This window comes from Chroicocephalus ridibundus, chromosome Z (assembly GCF_963924245.1).
Source record: "Chroicocephalus ridibundus chromosome Z, bChrRid1.1, whole genome shotgun sequence".
NCBI classification, from domain to species: Eukaryota; Metazoa; Chordata; class Aves; order Charadriiformes; family Laridae; genus Chroicocephalus; species Chroicocephalus ridibundus.
In genome coordinates this window covers 7293133-7309425 of record NC_086316.1, presented here as the reverse complement: position 1 = coordinate 7309425, position 16293 = coordinate 7293133, and the positions used below count along the sequence as shown (strand labels likewise).

Sequence of the window (16293 nt, the reverse complement as noted above, 5' to 3'; positions counted from 1 at the left end):
ATAACATAAGGTTACAGCTGCAGGTGAGGAAATGTCCTTAGAATGTTCCATATAACATCAGAAAAGATGACATTTTGTCACTTTTAGCCTTCTTTCATGCCTGACCCAGGGCACACTGATCTACAACTGTAGTCACAGAACCCTGGACCTCTAACATCCCCATAAGGGCATCTTTGCTTGATGAGCTTGGCGGGTTCCACCATCTCTCAGAAACTACTAATGAACAGGTCTGAAGTTCACCACAGACCCATTATTCTCAAAACAGAAGAGATGCCAGATTCTTAGTGGGGGATAATGTTTCTTCTCCTCAAACAAGAACACCACCAAGAGGCTAAGATGGAAAAGTGCTAGAAATTTTTTGTCTTGTTTTTATTTAAAATTGTTAGAGTTAAGCATTTCCACCTATGGGACTGATTAGCTTTTTGTGTATTTAATATCCCTTTGGATATTCTTATGTCTTTCTTTAGTTGCTGAAGGTAGTGGAAGTTGTAGAATCTGAGTGCCCAACCACAAGGTAAAGCTTGTGAACACCAAATTCCAGATGAGACAGTAATAATAAAAAATAATGAAAATGAATAATGAATAATGAAAAAGACTAAAAATATTACAACCCAATAAATCTAAGTGGCTCCTTAGTATTTGTCATTCCCTCACATGCATTGGATAATAGCGAGGACATTTCATAGGTGGTTGACCAGACAACATTCACAGCAGTTGGTGTGTTACCAGATTTGTCAAAAGTATTCAGTGGAGACTCACAGGTTACTTCTTAAGCTTCTCTGAATTTTCGGAGAATCCTTTGGACCTGTAAAACTTTTATCGTGGACTTGCATGTGATGCCTTCATCTCTCAGGTGCAAGTGACTTGTAGCTCATTTTGTTGTGCCTGGCACGGTGTGTGGTGGTATGTGAAGTTGAGGAGATGATGCTCTGCTCTGGGAAGAGGGTGCCACATAGTCAGGCACAAAGATCTCCTCTAGGAAGTAGCAGCCCACCAATCCCTTTAATTGTGGTTTCATCTATGGAAAAAGAAATTACTGGTGAGGTCTGTGCTGGAGGGCTTATATCTAGATTCATTACTTCTGCCCTAGTCAATACATGTTGTGTATTGACCCGCGGCTATGGTTCCGGCCTGCCCTTGTTTCTGTGCTTGCTTTTAAGATGTGTGATTCATGAAATTCACGTCTATGAACATGCCCAGCTCAGTGAGACGTCTCCTGATGAGACAGAATAAATGAATTAACCTTCAAAGGAATGAAGCTTGCTATAAAACCAGCTGATAAGTCTGTAGATCTTAAGCTTTTTCCTTGGGGGTTGTAGTGAATCAGCTTTTGTCTTCAAGAGAAAAAACTGGCTTCTTCATCTAGCTTGATATATTTGAAAGAGAGGGAAAAAGCATGACTTTCATCAGGTGTCTGTTTTAACCAAGCAAAACAAACACGTGTAACAGGAAAATCCTGAGGATACTTCAAGTGCTCTGACTGCTGAGGCTGCACGATTGACCTCAAGCTTGGTTTTAAACAGGAGCCAGCAATAATATACATTACATATTGTCTGCAGTCTAAACATTGTCACGGTCTCCATTTCACCTCCTGGTACTGTAGGACTAGGTTCTCTTCATCTGTGGGCCTAAGCCCTGGGGTTTGTGTGCATAATACTGCTAAGTTACTTGGAGTGTACTCCAGCTATAAAAACATTGCATGTGGCTTTTAACACACACAAAAATTGAATCTGCCTTGCTGGTGTTGGTGGCTATGTCATTTGTTTATCGATCAGACAAGTTTTCTCTTAATTTCCTTGTTTCCAGTATTTTGTCTGGGAAATTGAGGTCCTTTCAGACATCATAATAAAGATTCTCTAAGAGTGTGACAGGATGAATCCTCCTGTCAAATATGGAACCCATTGTGTTTCCAAAAATAGGAGTTAATTTTAGAGACTGCACGGATTAAATACATTTTATTAGCTTCACCATTAACCTCTTTGCTTCTTAGAGGAAGTTTCTGTGCCAGGATCAAATCCTTTTCCCTTTGGTACTCTGAAGGAGTTGGGATGTTTCTGCTACACGGACTGACATGCTGGAAGTCGGGATTGGAGCACAAGCCCTTTTTCCATGGCCTCTTGAAAGCCTCTGTCAGTTTTGAGGTTGAGTCCGTGAAAGAGCTCAGCAGAACCTGAGCTCCACTGAATGATTTTTCCCCAAGTGCTTGGTGGTGCCAGAGGAAGTTCCTAGAGCTTCTTGCTGTTCTTCCTTCAGTGATTAGCACCTTTCTTCACATGCCTTCTTTTCTGTCTCCTGCTCTATCGCCCAGATTTTGTGTAGGCTGACTGGGGAACAATGTGGTTTGCAGCCCAAGTTCTCACTACAAGAGAAAAAGCCTCATTGACAGTGAAGTAGGACCAGTGCTTTTTTTCACATACGATAACCTGAATTTCCACATTGCTGTGAGCATAAAGAAGTGGGGGATTGTTATTTAGCAATTCCAGAATACGCACCCAAAATATCAATAGTTTGGTAGCCATCTCTTTCTGACCAAGGTGAGCATGTGTCTCAGCACTGATCATGTCAGAGGAGTGACACGGGCAGCAAAATGTTGCCTCTGCATGTTCCAAGTGATTGCACTTACTGCACACAAACAGTATGTCCTGATTTAGTTTTCTCTGTGCTGTATGGGTCACCATATCCCTCAAGTGCTAAGTCTGCTATGCATGGAGTAGATATGTGCCCACAGCCTGCTCCAGCCGAGAAGTTCAGGAAAGATTGGGCAAACTTTCTCATCACATAATTTAGAGCTGCTGTATATCAAACTGATGACAATCAGCTGAAGAAGTGTTTTAAGCAATGTTTTCTTCCCAAGCGTTCAACAGAAAACATAAATTTTTCTTACTTTTTTTAAATTTTTTTTGGAAAGTGGTTTTGGAAGATTGAAGGACAACTTTTAAGTATTCCTGGATTTATATAGCAAGCAAGACTTCTATTAAATTCTTGTTTTATTTTTCACATTTCATCCCAACAATTATTATGCACATTAAGTACGCACTCAGTCATACAGAATGTTAATTTATTTTCCAACCGGACAGACAAATTGCAGGGTCATATCTCCTCAAGGAAATGACTGCTATTTGGAATCTGACTTTCGCACTTCATTGGATTTTTTTAAAATAAGAATTCTGGAATCATAGAAAAAATGCTCTTTAACTGAAGCCATGTTTTAACATCTTTGTACCTTTTATCTTGTTGCTAGCATTCCTGAAATAAATTAGTATTTACTCAGTATATGATGAAATGACAATAACGGCATATTGCTGATTGCTCTGGCACCTTTTTGCATTCTTTACAAATTTATCATTTCAAATTCTTTAATATACCAAATAGGTGCCCAAGAATGTGACTTTGGACTTGACTTATTGGACTATTCTGGTTAGGATGAATTTTTCCTTAAACACATGGGTTATTTTATCATTCAGTTTTTCTGGTAAAACACCCTTTGACATACATGGTGTCTGTATGACAGCCTCTGACTTTAACAGATAAACCAAATAAATAGTTGTGGGGTCAGTTGAATAGATTCAGTACAAGGAAATATATGCAACCCATCTTTTAAATGTGCAGTATTATAATATTGCATATATGGGCATACTCCAAGGCAAATTTAAGGCAGATTTACGTATAGAAGTGCTGTTGTGCAACTTGGATGAGTATGTTCTCTGCAAACTGGCCTTTCTTACACAGTTACTGATTGAACTCTACATTTTGAACTCTTGTAGCAAGACATAACCATTCCCTAAGTTTCTTTGCTTTAACAGAGTGCAGATGATAACTCAGAGGAATAAATACCCCTAACTTTAATGACATTATGCACAAGCTCTATTTGGAAGCACTGATCCAGATCAGTTGATGGAAAAATTGCTTTGCTATCAATCTTGCACTGTTTACCCATTTTCCTGTGTATTCAATAAGTTTCTCCCAGAAGGAATGTTGTGTGATTGTTTGACATTATTTAGATTTTGATCCGCCATAGTTGTTTCTAGAAACCATTAAAATGCATTGTATTTCTTACTATTCTCATTTTCCTGTCTAACTGGACCGATATCTACTATTTAATTGCAATCATTTTAACTACTAATTTTTGTATACGTCATGGCTACTATGTGAGGGGATAAGTGAATAGTCCTCAGAACAGAGGGGGCTGCTCTCGAGAGGTCTTTCTTTGTTCCGTTATTTATGATACTGCTGTTGGGACAGTACAGTGGGGTAGAATCATGGAACGGTTCAGGTTGGAAGGAACCTTAAAGATCACCCTGTTCCAACCCTCCTGCCATGGGAAGGTACACCTCCCACTAGGTCAGGTTTCTCAAAGCCCTGTCCAACCTGAGCAACCTGGGATAGCTGTGTCCATCATCCTGTATTGGCCATGATACCAGATCTGCCCCTTGATGCAGAAAAAGCTGTCTTCTGCAGAAGTGTTTAATAAAAAAGTGCAGTACCTGTGTGGTCTGAAGAGCTGAATGAAGCATTCTGATACCTCTGAGGATGAATGATTCTTTGCTTTCTTTATCATAGAATCATAGGGTTGGAAGGGACCTCTGGAGATCACCTAGTCCAACCCCCCTGCCAGAGCAGGGTCACCTTAGAGCAGGTTGCACAGTAATGCATCCAGGCCGGTTTGGAATGTCTCCAGAGACGGAGACTCCACCACCTCTCTGGGCAGCCTGTGCCAGGGCTGTGCCACCCTCAGGGTAAAGAAGTTCCTCCTCATGTTTAGACAGAACTTCCTGTGCTCAAGTTTGTGCCTGTTACCTCTTGTCCTGTCCCCGGGCACCACTGAAAAGAGCCTGGCCCCATCCTCCTGACACCCACCCTTTAAGTATTTATAAGTGTTCATAAGGTCCCCCCCTCACCCATCTTTTTTCCAGACTGAAGAGACCCAAATCCCTCAGCTTTTCCTCATAAGAGAGGTGTTCCAGTCCCCTCAGCATCTTGGTAGCCCTTTGCTGCACCCTCTCCAGCAGTTCCCTGTCCTTCTTGAACCGGGGAGCCCAGAACTGGACACACTACTCCAGATGTGGCCTCACCAAGGCAGAGTAGAGGGGGAGGATGACCTCCCTCCACCTGCTGGCCACACTCTTCTTGATGCACCCCAGGATGCCATTGGCCGCCTTGGCCACAAGGGCACATTGCCGGCTCATGGTCATCCTGTTGTCCACCAGGACTCCCAGGTCTCTTTCCACCGAACTGCTCTCCAGCAGGTCAGCCCCCAATCTGTCCTGCTGCAGGGGGTTATTCCTCCCCAGGTGCAGCACCCTGCACTTGCCCTTATTGACTTTCATAAGGTTTCTCTCCTCCCTACTCTCCAGCCTGTCCAGGTCTCTCTGTATGGTGGCACAGCCTTCCGGTGTGTCAGCCACCCCCCCATCTATCCACCTTACTGTCCATTCATCTAACCCACTCTTATTCAGCTTCCCTATGAGGATGCTGTGGGAGACCATGTAAAACGCCTTGCTTAAGTCAAGGTAGACAACATCTGCTGGCCTTCCCTCATCTATCCATCCAGTCATGCCATCATAGAAGGCTGTCAGATTAGTCAGACATGATTTCCCCTTGGTGAATCCATGGTGAGTGCTTCCGATAGCTTTCTTTTCCTCCACGTGCCTTCAGATGACGCCCAGAATGAGCTGTTACATGTTCTTTCCAGGGGTGGAGGTGAGGCTGACCGGCCTGTAGTTCCCCAGCTCCTCCTTCCTGACTTTTTTGAAGACTGGAGTGACACTGGCTTTCCTCCAGTCCTCAGGCACCTCGCCTGTTCTCCAGGACCTTTCAAAGATGATGGGGAGCTGCCCAGCAATGACTTCCGTCAGCTCCCTCAGCACTCTTGGGTGCATCCCATTGGGGCCCATGGACTTCTGAATATCTAATTGACCTAACTGATCCCTCACTCGGTCTTCCTTAACCCAAGGGAAGTGTTCCTCTTTCCCCGTTACTTTCTCCAAAGCCTGGGACTCCTGAGGGCTGGGCCGAGCAGTAAAGTCTGAAGCAAAGAAGGCATTCAGTAACTGAATCTGTCGCTCTCTAATAGACACAGTCTGTCCCTTTACCTCTAAGTTAGAAACTCCCTGAACACAGTATAAAGCAACTTATACTATGGAATTGATATTACAGCTGTAATAACAAATCAAGAGTTTCTACCTAGAAGGAAAAAGAAAATTGGCACATTGCCTCCTTTCACACTTGCATTCCTTTCAAGCCTGAAACAAGCGTAATATTGATGTGAATGAAAATGCTTGGGGTGGTGTAGTTTCTGTCTGCCTTTTTCTGGGTTGCCTTGAGACTACTGCAAAGGTAAGACAGATTGCACGTCCAATTTGAAGAAGCAGTGCTTTCCTGCAACAGGGACTGTCTTCTGAAGAAGAGAATTTACTCTCTTGTAACAAATATTTTGAATTTGCACTGTTTTCTACAGCTGAACATGTTGATTTTAGTTCTCATCAATTCCATCTGAAGTCTAAGCAAAAACTAGAAAGGAGTCAGTTTACTGTTTCATTCCTAGGACATGAACATTAAAGCCTTGATTTTGTTTATAGTGTTTGGGTGAATGAGGCAACCAAGCGAACTGCATAATGGTGATTTAGCTTGGAAATAAAATATTAGATGTGATATTTGTTTTGTTTCAGTTTCCAACTGGATGGCTATTATTTACAAATTGTTATTCCGTGGAAGCTAAACTATACTACCAGCATTCTAGAGTAATTCAGCTTTTTCACACAAAAAGGGCTTTGTGCATGCAATATGTCTAGTGCATTCCCTCACCTGTTTCCCCATGGGGCGAGATTAAGACCGATGGAAATATGACATTAGAAGCTGCTGTGGAGCAGCCAGTGAAGAACATTTGCTTTTTTTACGTGTCTCAAGTGAGATTCTAGTGATGACTAAAGAGGTCAGGTAAGAGGCGTGCAGATGTAAAAGATTTGTTTTACTGAGAAAGTAAATTCTGTTGGACTGGATTTAATTAGCACAACTGAGTTGCAAAGTCTACTCCAACAGAGGTCACAGAGGAGCTTCAAGGCTGTGGTTAGCTCTGCCTAGAGACTGAGGGAGGGACTCAATCTCCAACCACAGTGTACTTCATGGCATAAAGTTTGAATATAAATGCTCATGCTTTGTAGTATGTTCGTTTTCATATCCAAATCTGGGACATTTGATTTTCCAACTATCTGATTTTTTTAAGCAAAAACTATTCAAACAAATTTTGGAAACAAAACCCCAACATTGCAGGACACTGACTGGGAGAGGGGAACTAAGCTGACTTGATGGTGGAACACGATACTAAGTCTTTGTTATCTTTGCTTTCTTCCTCTAGATGAAGTTGTTCACGTCTCAGTCCCTGAGAAGCTCACCTTTGAGGAAGCTAAAGAGCTGTGTCGGAAAAGAGATGGCGTTCTTGCTTCTGTTGGGAACCTGTATGTCGCCTGGAGGAATGGCTTTGACCAGTGTGACTATGGCTGGCTGGCGGATGGCAGTGTTCGTTACCCAGCCTCAGTGGCACGACCCCAGTGTGGTGGAGGTTTACTTGGGGTGAGAACCCTGTATCGCTATGAGAACCAAACAGGCTTTCCTTACCCAGATAGCAAGTTTGATGCCTACTGCTATGAACGTAAGCTATTTTTTATTTATAATTTTCAGTATGCTTACCATGCTAACCCTGAAAAGTGTTTTCTTTAATATGTGTTTTGTTTCAGTTCTTGCTGCAGACATGTTTTTAAAAATTTGTTTTGTCACTATGGCTTTACAAAAAAAAAGAGAGAAAAGCTGAGCTAAAACAAATGACTTAAATAGCATCTAAAGATAAAGATAGGCAAAGTTTTAAGGTAAGATTTCAGCTCGAGTGGTGTTTTTGCATAGAGTGACATACTGTACCTGCAGTCACCCTGAGTCTGCGGATGCTACATACTTTAGTGTCTGAGTGCGCCCTGGTATGTTTGTTTCATGTCAATGAACATAGAACAGAAGAAATGTCCTGCTTGACCAAGTGAATGACTGTCATCTAACTTGATATTCTGTCTCCAATGATGGCAATGAGAGAGGCTGTTTACGGACTGCATGCAAACCTGGCCATTTTCAGGTCTCTGAGTTGACAGTAATTTGGTGGCTATCTCTGAATTCCAGGTGGTTTGTCCCATCATGTTTTTTAAGCTTCCTAAGCAGTTCTAAGTTCTCTTCTCAGTCTCAGTGTTTCATGTGCCAGTCAGCTAGTACTGTGGATGATCTAAATTGCCTTTCTTACTGCTGCATGTTTCCCTACTGGTATTTTCAGAGGCATCAAGCATTTGCCACATTCACCTGGTAGACTGCATCAATCTAAACCAGACCTCCTCCATGCCTGTCATCTTACCTTTGTCTTTGGGGTTAAATATTCCCCTATAATCTCTTCCATCTTCAGTGCCAGCAGCCTGGCTTTGCAGTTACTGTGGTGCAGCCTATCCTTGCATAGATTCCTTTTGTCCCAAAGGTTGACGAGCTTCTAGTGTACACAAGTTTCTCTTCCCTATATCATCTCACCTGTGCATCAGTTCCAGGCCTGTCTCCCAGGTCTTCCTGGAACTAGCAGTGCTTCACAGACCACCACCATGGAGGTTCTGGTCTCATCTGCCTGTCCTCCTCCAGAACATCCCTCCTACATTTCTCTCTATCATTAGTGATGACTACTTGCTTTTTCCCTACACCTGCAGAAACCCATGCATGCATCTCATGATGTAAGTTTCTGCGTAGCCCTTTCAAGTACCGCAGACCAGCTATCTGTGTCTGTTAAGAGATGATCCCATCACCTTCTACCCTTTAAGATCCCCTCAATCACAAGAGTGTTCTTTGTGCAAGAGGACACTGGTACTGCTGGAAGGTGCATCACATCTAGGAGATCAGAGTGCTTCTTCCCAGATGAATACCCTGCTTCCCTGAGACTTGCAGCCTCCTCAGCAGCATAGGGAGGTTGGACTGCTCAACAGTTTTCCTGCAGGCCTCTCTGTTCAAGGAAGTTCCTGTAGCTGCAATTAGTACAATTGACATTAACATATAAAGGCTGCTTGTGTTGAGTTAAAAGTTCAGAACTTGGTCTTTAGCTACGAATATCTAGTTTTTTTGGACTCAGTCCTATGACTGTAAGTCAGAACTGCTAGAAATGTGCACCCTGTACTGTCCCCATTTTTGCAGGTGGTGAACCAATTGCAGCTGCAGATCTTTCCAACTCAGGCATTGAAGGCTCATTTATGAACAAACGTTACTGCTTGAGAACAAATCCCAACATCTGGTGTAATGTTACAGTCTGGCTGTCCTCAGATACTCTTCTCTGAAATATTTTAAAATAGGGTTGTTGTGGTTCTTTTACCTTAATTATTTGGGGGTAAGGTGTTCCAAAACTGCATGTGGAAGTAGTCCGGATGGGCTTCAAGGGCACTGCATACAGGAATAAAGACTAGTTAAGTTCAGGTGATGTGCTGTAATTTGCCAATCAGAGTTTTATCGTATCACTCCTTCTGTTCCTCCCCCAAATTGCTGATGATCAGTTTTTAGTGTCATGGGTCGAATTGACTTTAATGGGAATGAAATTCATCAGTCCGTCTAAAAGACTGAAGTAGGGACTGGACATTTTGCCTGTAATCTAATCTTTAGTTAGGAGAAATTGCAGCTTTCTCTTTGTTTCTGTGAATTTCACCCCTTTCAAACAACATGGGCCTTTTCAATGTTCTTTCCGGAAGTTTTACTTAACAAATTCTAGCGAGATACCATTTGTTCTAAAAACATCCTTGATAAGTAGTGGGTTGTTGTCTTTTGTGTAACTGCTTTTTCTGCAAACTGTTGCCCTTGGTACACAGAGAGTAAATACTTCATCAGTTTGCAACCCAGGAGGTAGACAGCCTGTGACTATCAACCCTTTTACAAGAAAAAAAAAAAAAAGACTAAACAGAACGAACACAATTTGGTAGACAGTGGGCTGCTCTCTAGCAATTTTAATTGCAATAAAAATTACATCAGAATTAATTAAATGCTGATAGCTAGAGACCCACGTTTTGCCAAATACATCTGGATTTCTGTAGGGAAATGCAGGAGTGTAACGCTGAACCACGTACCCTCCTTCAGGGTGCCTGTCTGCCACATATTGCAGAAGTTACTGAAAGCTCTCTCTCCCTCTCAGAAAGTGCTCGGGATCTCACAGGAACCAGCTGTAACTCTTTGTTGCTTTTGCTAAATGATTTATGCAAGTGGTGAGTAATGAGTACTTGCTGCCTAGCATCTTGGTCTTTCACATCGCAAGCAGCTGCCTGAAGCAGTGGCTGTAGAGTGAGTCACTCTCTCCTGTTGGAGCCTTGGAGCTAGTCCCTTTTTCGGGGAGGAAAAAGGGAGAGAAGAAAAAAATTCTTCTATAGTATAGCAGGAGGCTTGAATTTAAGTCCTTGTTTCAAATCATCTTTTGTCTGGAAGTTTCTTCCAAAACTCCTCATTATCTCTATTTCATGGTTTCAGTGCATCACATAAAGTTCACTATCCCCAAGCTCTGACTGCTTTTAGCTCAATGTGAAGCTTTTTATGTGGCAATTCCCACTGTACCAGACAACAAAACAGCCCTGCCCAGCATCTCGACTCTTTCCATGTAACTCCAATGCACTCCAAGCTCTTACTGTGCTCATTAGGTGTCTCACATTACATTGTTATGCTTCTCTCCTTGCCTTAGTACCCAGTCACACCAGCATAAAACTTCTGTAGCTGACAAAGAAGAAAATACATGAATTTATGGGATCTTAGCCAGCTAAAGGGAAAAACACAGAGTGCCTCTGTGAACATGGCAGGATCAAGCCAGCTACCCAGGTAGCACCAGCGCTGAAGGTCTGCAGCACAGATGTTCATGCGGTGATCTCAGGTTTTTTTACAGCATCCCTGTAAAGTTTCCTCTGCCTCCTGTGTGAAGGCTAGTGAAGTTCCCATTGACTTAGCCTCAAGGGTTATGGCCACAAGCTGCACGTTTAGTCTGAAGTGAAATGGCAATGATGAAGGACCGGCGTCTGCCACTTTTACTCATGCTGAGTAACACTCCTTGAGTAAGGCCACCAAAACAAATGCCTCCCAGCCACAGAAAGGATGACTCCAGTGCTTGAATTTACACATGCTCTAAAGCAATAGATTTGTGGCAAAGCAGGCATCTGTTTTAGTAATTACAAAGACAAACTGTGTATTTAAGAAAGGTGATATCTGTTTCTTCAGCCTTGCTTATGGAGTCTTCACTCCTATCCTGTGACTAAAAGTCTCCCTGGTGTAAAATCTCAAAATATGAATTTTAAATTGCAGTAAAAAGAAAATTCAATTGGTGTTCTGAACATTTGACTTAATTTTAAAAAGGAATCATATTTATAAAAATACATGAAAAACAGTAATCCAAGCAGTAAATTCAACTTACAAATGATATGCATTAGTTTCAACAAAACAGCCAACCAGGACAACATTTAACAACAGAGTTAAGTTCAGGATTTTAACTTCAGCAATGTTCCGGTTACAAAATTACATTGTACAGAGTGTCTTGACTTTATGAAAATAAAAGTGTCCCAGACTAATGATACATGATTTAAAATCTAAAGAACTTGTTAAAAAAATAAAAAAAACTTCTTTTCTTTGATCACAAGTGTTCTTCACTCTACAGAAACCACATGGCTCTGAGTTTCTGAAACATTATCCGCATGTTTCCTCTTATCCCTGCAAGACTTCTGCCAGACTTTTTAGTTCTTTTTTTCTGAGAGGTACCTAACCATGTATCTGATGGGTCTTGAAAAAGTTTCAGGTTTGACACATGATTAAGTAGTTGAAACTCCTTGGAGGCCATCATCAGAGGAAAAGTTTTTCAAGTGTTAACATATGGGACTTCTATTTACAATTAAAAATAAAATAAAATAAAAAAGGTAGAACAACTGTTGCTGAACACTTATGTTAATTTGTAAGAGAATAAAATATTGTGTCAGCAAAAAAAAATAATATCATTTTTAATGGGTACCTATTTAATAGCTCTTGCATAGATCTATAGGGTGTCTATTTAATTCCATCCATCAGCCTCGCACTCTCACCAGGTCTAATTTACTGAAATTTGTGGGAATCTTGCCACAGACTTCAACTGGCTTTGGATGGGGCATTTTATACTACAGTATCTGTAGAATAAATTGCACTCCAGAAATGCACTGATCAAACTGTATAGGGTTATTGTCTTACATACCTGCAACAAAACTGAACTTGATGGACTTCATATACAGAAGTGGTTGAATTTTTGAAAGATAAATCTGTGTTTTGCTGAGAAACACTGATTTATTAAAGCTGAACTCTTTCATAGACCCATATTGATTTTGGCTAATCTTTCAGCAAAACATTTTTTTGCTTGACTCAAAACATGTGTTGACCGTTTCGCCCTGGATTTGACCATTTTGTTTCAGATTTGTGCTTTCATTTTGACTTTGTTTCCTGCACCTTTGTTGTTTCTCTTTGGTTATGCCACTTCGGTTTGGCATTATGATTTCATTTTAACTGGAGATTGGAAAATTCCAGTTCTAAGACAGTGTTGCCATATATGTTCATCATGAATGGAGTTCACATTGTTTGATTGTTTCAATACAGCCCCATCAAGAGTGCGTCCAAGTCAACCGCTTCTTGTGACTGGGGGCCTCTTTCTTTGATGCTTCATCTGTCTAGAGCTCAAAATCAGACCGCACTTTAATAGAAGAAATACAGGAAGCAGCAACCTTCAAAATGTAGCAGGACATACCTTTGTAAGATGAAAGTGGAGAATAATTGTCGCTCTGCAAACCTCTCCCCTCCCCACCCCAAAACCTCTCCAACACAAACTGTCTCTTTCTTCTCATTTCAAGTAAGAGTGTTTCCCTAGGACAGGGGTGTTTGCTAATGCAAGGCAACTTGCAAGCAGTGTTCTTCTATGGAGGACTTCTCAACAGAGAAAGAAAAAAAAGCCCCTCTTTGGGAGGTCCTACAGTACGAGACACCATGATTGCAGGCTAAGGCTCAGAAAACATCAGCTGTCCTCCGCTTGTCCAGCAGCAGAAAGGAGAAGATTTTTAGGCATAACTCTAAAGCTGGCAGAAGAAGTGTTGTCTTCCCTTTTGCTGCATGTGACTTCGTTTGGAAAACTTTGAATAACTAGGCAGTTCTGTCCTTCTCCACAGCAACCGTTGGTAGCTACATGTCCCAGCTATTTCCTGGATGAGGGAATTATTTCCAGCCTGATGTCAGGGACTGTATTACAGGAGATCTGTGGATTTTTGATGAGCTTGGGAATGACCACAGAATACTGAAGACGTCGGGCGTGGTGACACCCAGGAAATAGAACTGTTGATCTGAGGAAAATGAAACACAATAGAGTGCTGAACATAATAAAGCCAGTGTCCTCCACCGTTTCACAGTCTGGTATCAGAATGGGTAAAATGCCTTTGAGCAGGCAAGCATCTCAAGGTCGTGGCACTGACCACAGTGTGTGCAAGGCTGTTGGCTCTGCTCATGCTTCCTTTCACCTCTGTGAAGGTGAAGCTATGTGAAGGGCTTAAGCTGCCTTAGCGAGGCAGCTACCACCAGATAACAATTTTCTAGCTTTTATTATTTTGCTAAGAAGGTAGATCTCTGTGCTTCTCTCAGATATGCAGTTTAGCAAGACCTGCATAGCTGCAGAGATCTCCAGTAATAACTTGGACCAGGTGTAGGAGGAATAAATCCCTGAAGCTGTCTGCTGGGTTTATAGCAACAGGCAAACATCACAGAGGCTGTGCAGGCGAACGTCTCGCAGCATGTTTCTTACCCCACTCTACTTCAGTTGCACGTTGAAGGAATTTCAAAAAGTCGGTCAGACCATGCTGAAAATGGCAAAAAGATTTCAATCCACTTCAAACAATCCTGTGCCACAGACCTCACTAATAGCTCACCCTGAGAAGGAGGAGGTGGTGGTGGGGTGCAGCTTAACCTTTTAAACGCTGTGTAAAATATGAACAGAGAGAAGCTGATTTATCAATCCAGCTGATGTATGTGGAGCAACTGTTTGGAGCCTCAGAAGGTGGAGCTTCAGGAGGAGACAGTTCTTTTGCCAGAGGCAGTGAACTTGCATTTACCTGAGTCATTAAAAACTGAGTTCCGTTAGAACAGTCCCTAAGTGCAAACATGGTGGACAGAGGGAAAGAGGAAAGGAAAGAAAAGAGGACACAGCTGAAGGCATTTTCCTTTAATTCCCTCAAATCACTGAATGGGTCAGGTAACAAGGATGGGATTAGGAGCAACAAGGTGAAGAAGTAAAAGATGCATCTCCTTAGGTGTTCAGGTACAGGAAAAATAAATTGGTTTTCTTTTTATTACTTTTATTCACTGCTGTGGGAACTGAGTACCACTCATGGGACATATGGGTAATTTGTCTCCTTTGTCACTAGCTGAAGAGAGCAAAGCAGCAAGATTTTTGCTGTCGGTTCCTGACCTGACTGACAATCTTGGCTCTCTCTGTTCTTCAACTGGTTTTTGCAGTAAGGAAGCAAAGATTGTTGCTTTTATTTGGTGCTGGGATACTGATTTCATTAGGAAGAGCTGACTAAAAAGGCTTACTAATTTTTTGTCCTCCTTCGCAGTTTTATTATAAATAATGTGGAAAGAGAAATGCATTTTGTTATTATTCTTTTGTGGATAGATTGACAGGTTATAATTTGTCCACAGAACTACACTTGCATGTGGGGAAACCAGGAGATAACATATGCTTCCCCCTTTAGCCATCTGAATTCAGAAGTTATGAAATAGCAAGTGGTTTTACCTAAGAGTATTTGTGTTCACAGAACTAATAGAGCTGCCGCCTCTACTGTTTTGTTAGCTGGAAGAGAAGAACCCTGGATAATGGTGTGAAGAGGATGCGTGACCTTTGATTATATTTTTAAATTTTTCCTTACAAATAAGATAGACCAATGGCTTTTAAATTTCTTTTTTTTTTTTTTTTTTAAGATTCTCATTCATTTTCTCTGATATTGCACATATTTTGTAAGTGTGAATGAGTACTGCATTTAGGCTTGTAAATTATTTTTCTTGTTGCTTTTGGCTTGTGTTTTGTTGTCAAATCACAGTGTAGGTAAGTGGGAGCATACACCTGGAGTTTTAGAGAGACTCTTACAACTGCAGGATCATATTTTGAATCTTCCTTATGCTACCACATGTCTCATAAGTAATGAAAAAAACTCCACATCCCTTGTCCACCTTTCTGCTTCCTGAATGAGCGGGTACTGAGTCAGTGTAATAATGAGAGGTTTCTGGCTCAGTCCATAGCCCAGAGCACCAATTTTTTATTTTTTTTTTTGATCTGTTCTTACTCTTAGACTTGTCCAATTTGGGAGGTTCTGCCAGTACTTTAAACTCCAGCTGGCTTAACTCTTGGAGTCAGGGGAACATTCAAGACTGTCCTCTCTGCCAGAGTTGGTAGCAGGGAAGGGACAGATGCAGAGAAAAAACTTAGCAGAGTAGCAAACAGAAGTTAACACAGAAAAATATGTAAAAATTTAGCAAAGCACCCTCTCTGCATGGGCATCGTGCTCTAAATGAGCCGGATGATGTTAAACCATTAATTTTGATTGTCTCAACATTACTAATATTTTGGAATAATTTATTTTGGCTGCTATTCACAGAAAGAATTCACTATTTCCAGCTTGTGTTCTAACCTAAAACATTTTTTTTGTTGTTTTCGCTGTTGGCAATGACTCAAAACAATTCCTTTTTCTATCTGTAGGGTCTATGCTCTTCCAGGTTCTTAAGTACATACCTAAATGTAAACACACAAACAATATTTCTGAGTGCAGAGAAACTGCTCAAGTGGTTCAGATTAGACACATCGTTGAAAATTTTGTGGGACTGGTTATGCTGAAAATACATATATAAAAATTATAATATATATATTATGTTTAATATATATAAAATGTTTAAAATAAGCATTTCCTCCTCCAGAAAGTACACTCAGATATCTTGAAATTATTATTAAACAGCACAGAATATATTAAAATCCTTATTCGGTAATCACAAAATTAAAACTTGTGTAGTGTGATTTCCTTGAAAAAGCATTAAGTTTTGAAGTTACTCCATCATGTTGAATTCTTATTTAAACAGTAGTAGGAGAGAAGAAGAAAATGCTGTACAGTGAAAGCATAAAATAAACAGAGAGTAAAAAAATCTAGTATCTCTGCAAAGCCATATACTCCATCCAAAATCAACTTCATATATGTTGTTCAATATAAAAGGAATCGACTA

General features: G+C 41.1%; 1 protein-coding gene across 3 annotated transcripts in view; it reads left to right on the top strand.

Moving 5' to 3' along the window:
* The window catches only part of VCAN (versican), a 116523-nt gene that overhangs the window by 36395 nt on the left and 63835 nt on the right, over positions 1-16293 (top strand). For all 3 annotated transcript variants that reach the window (XM_063320160.1, XM_063320159.1, XM_063320157.1), the window contains exon 6: positions 7355-7648. In XM_063320160.1, coding sequence (XP_063176230.1) covers positions 7355-7648 — 294 coding nt within the window. The remainder of the gene's footprint in view (positions 1-7354; positions 7649-16293) is intronic.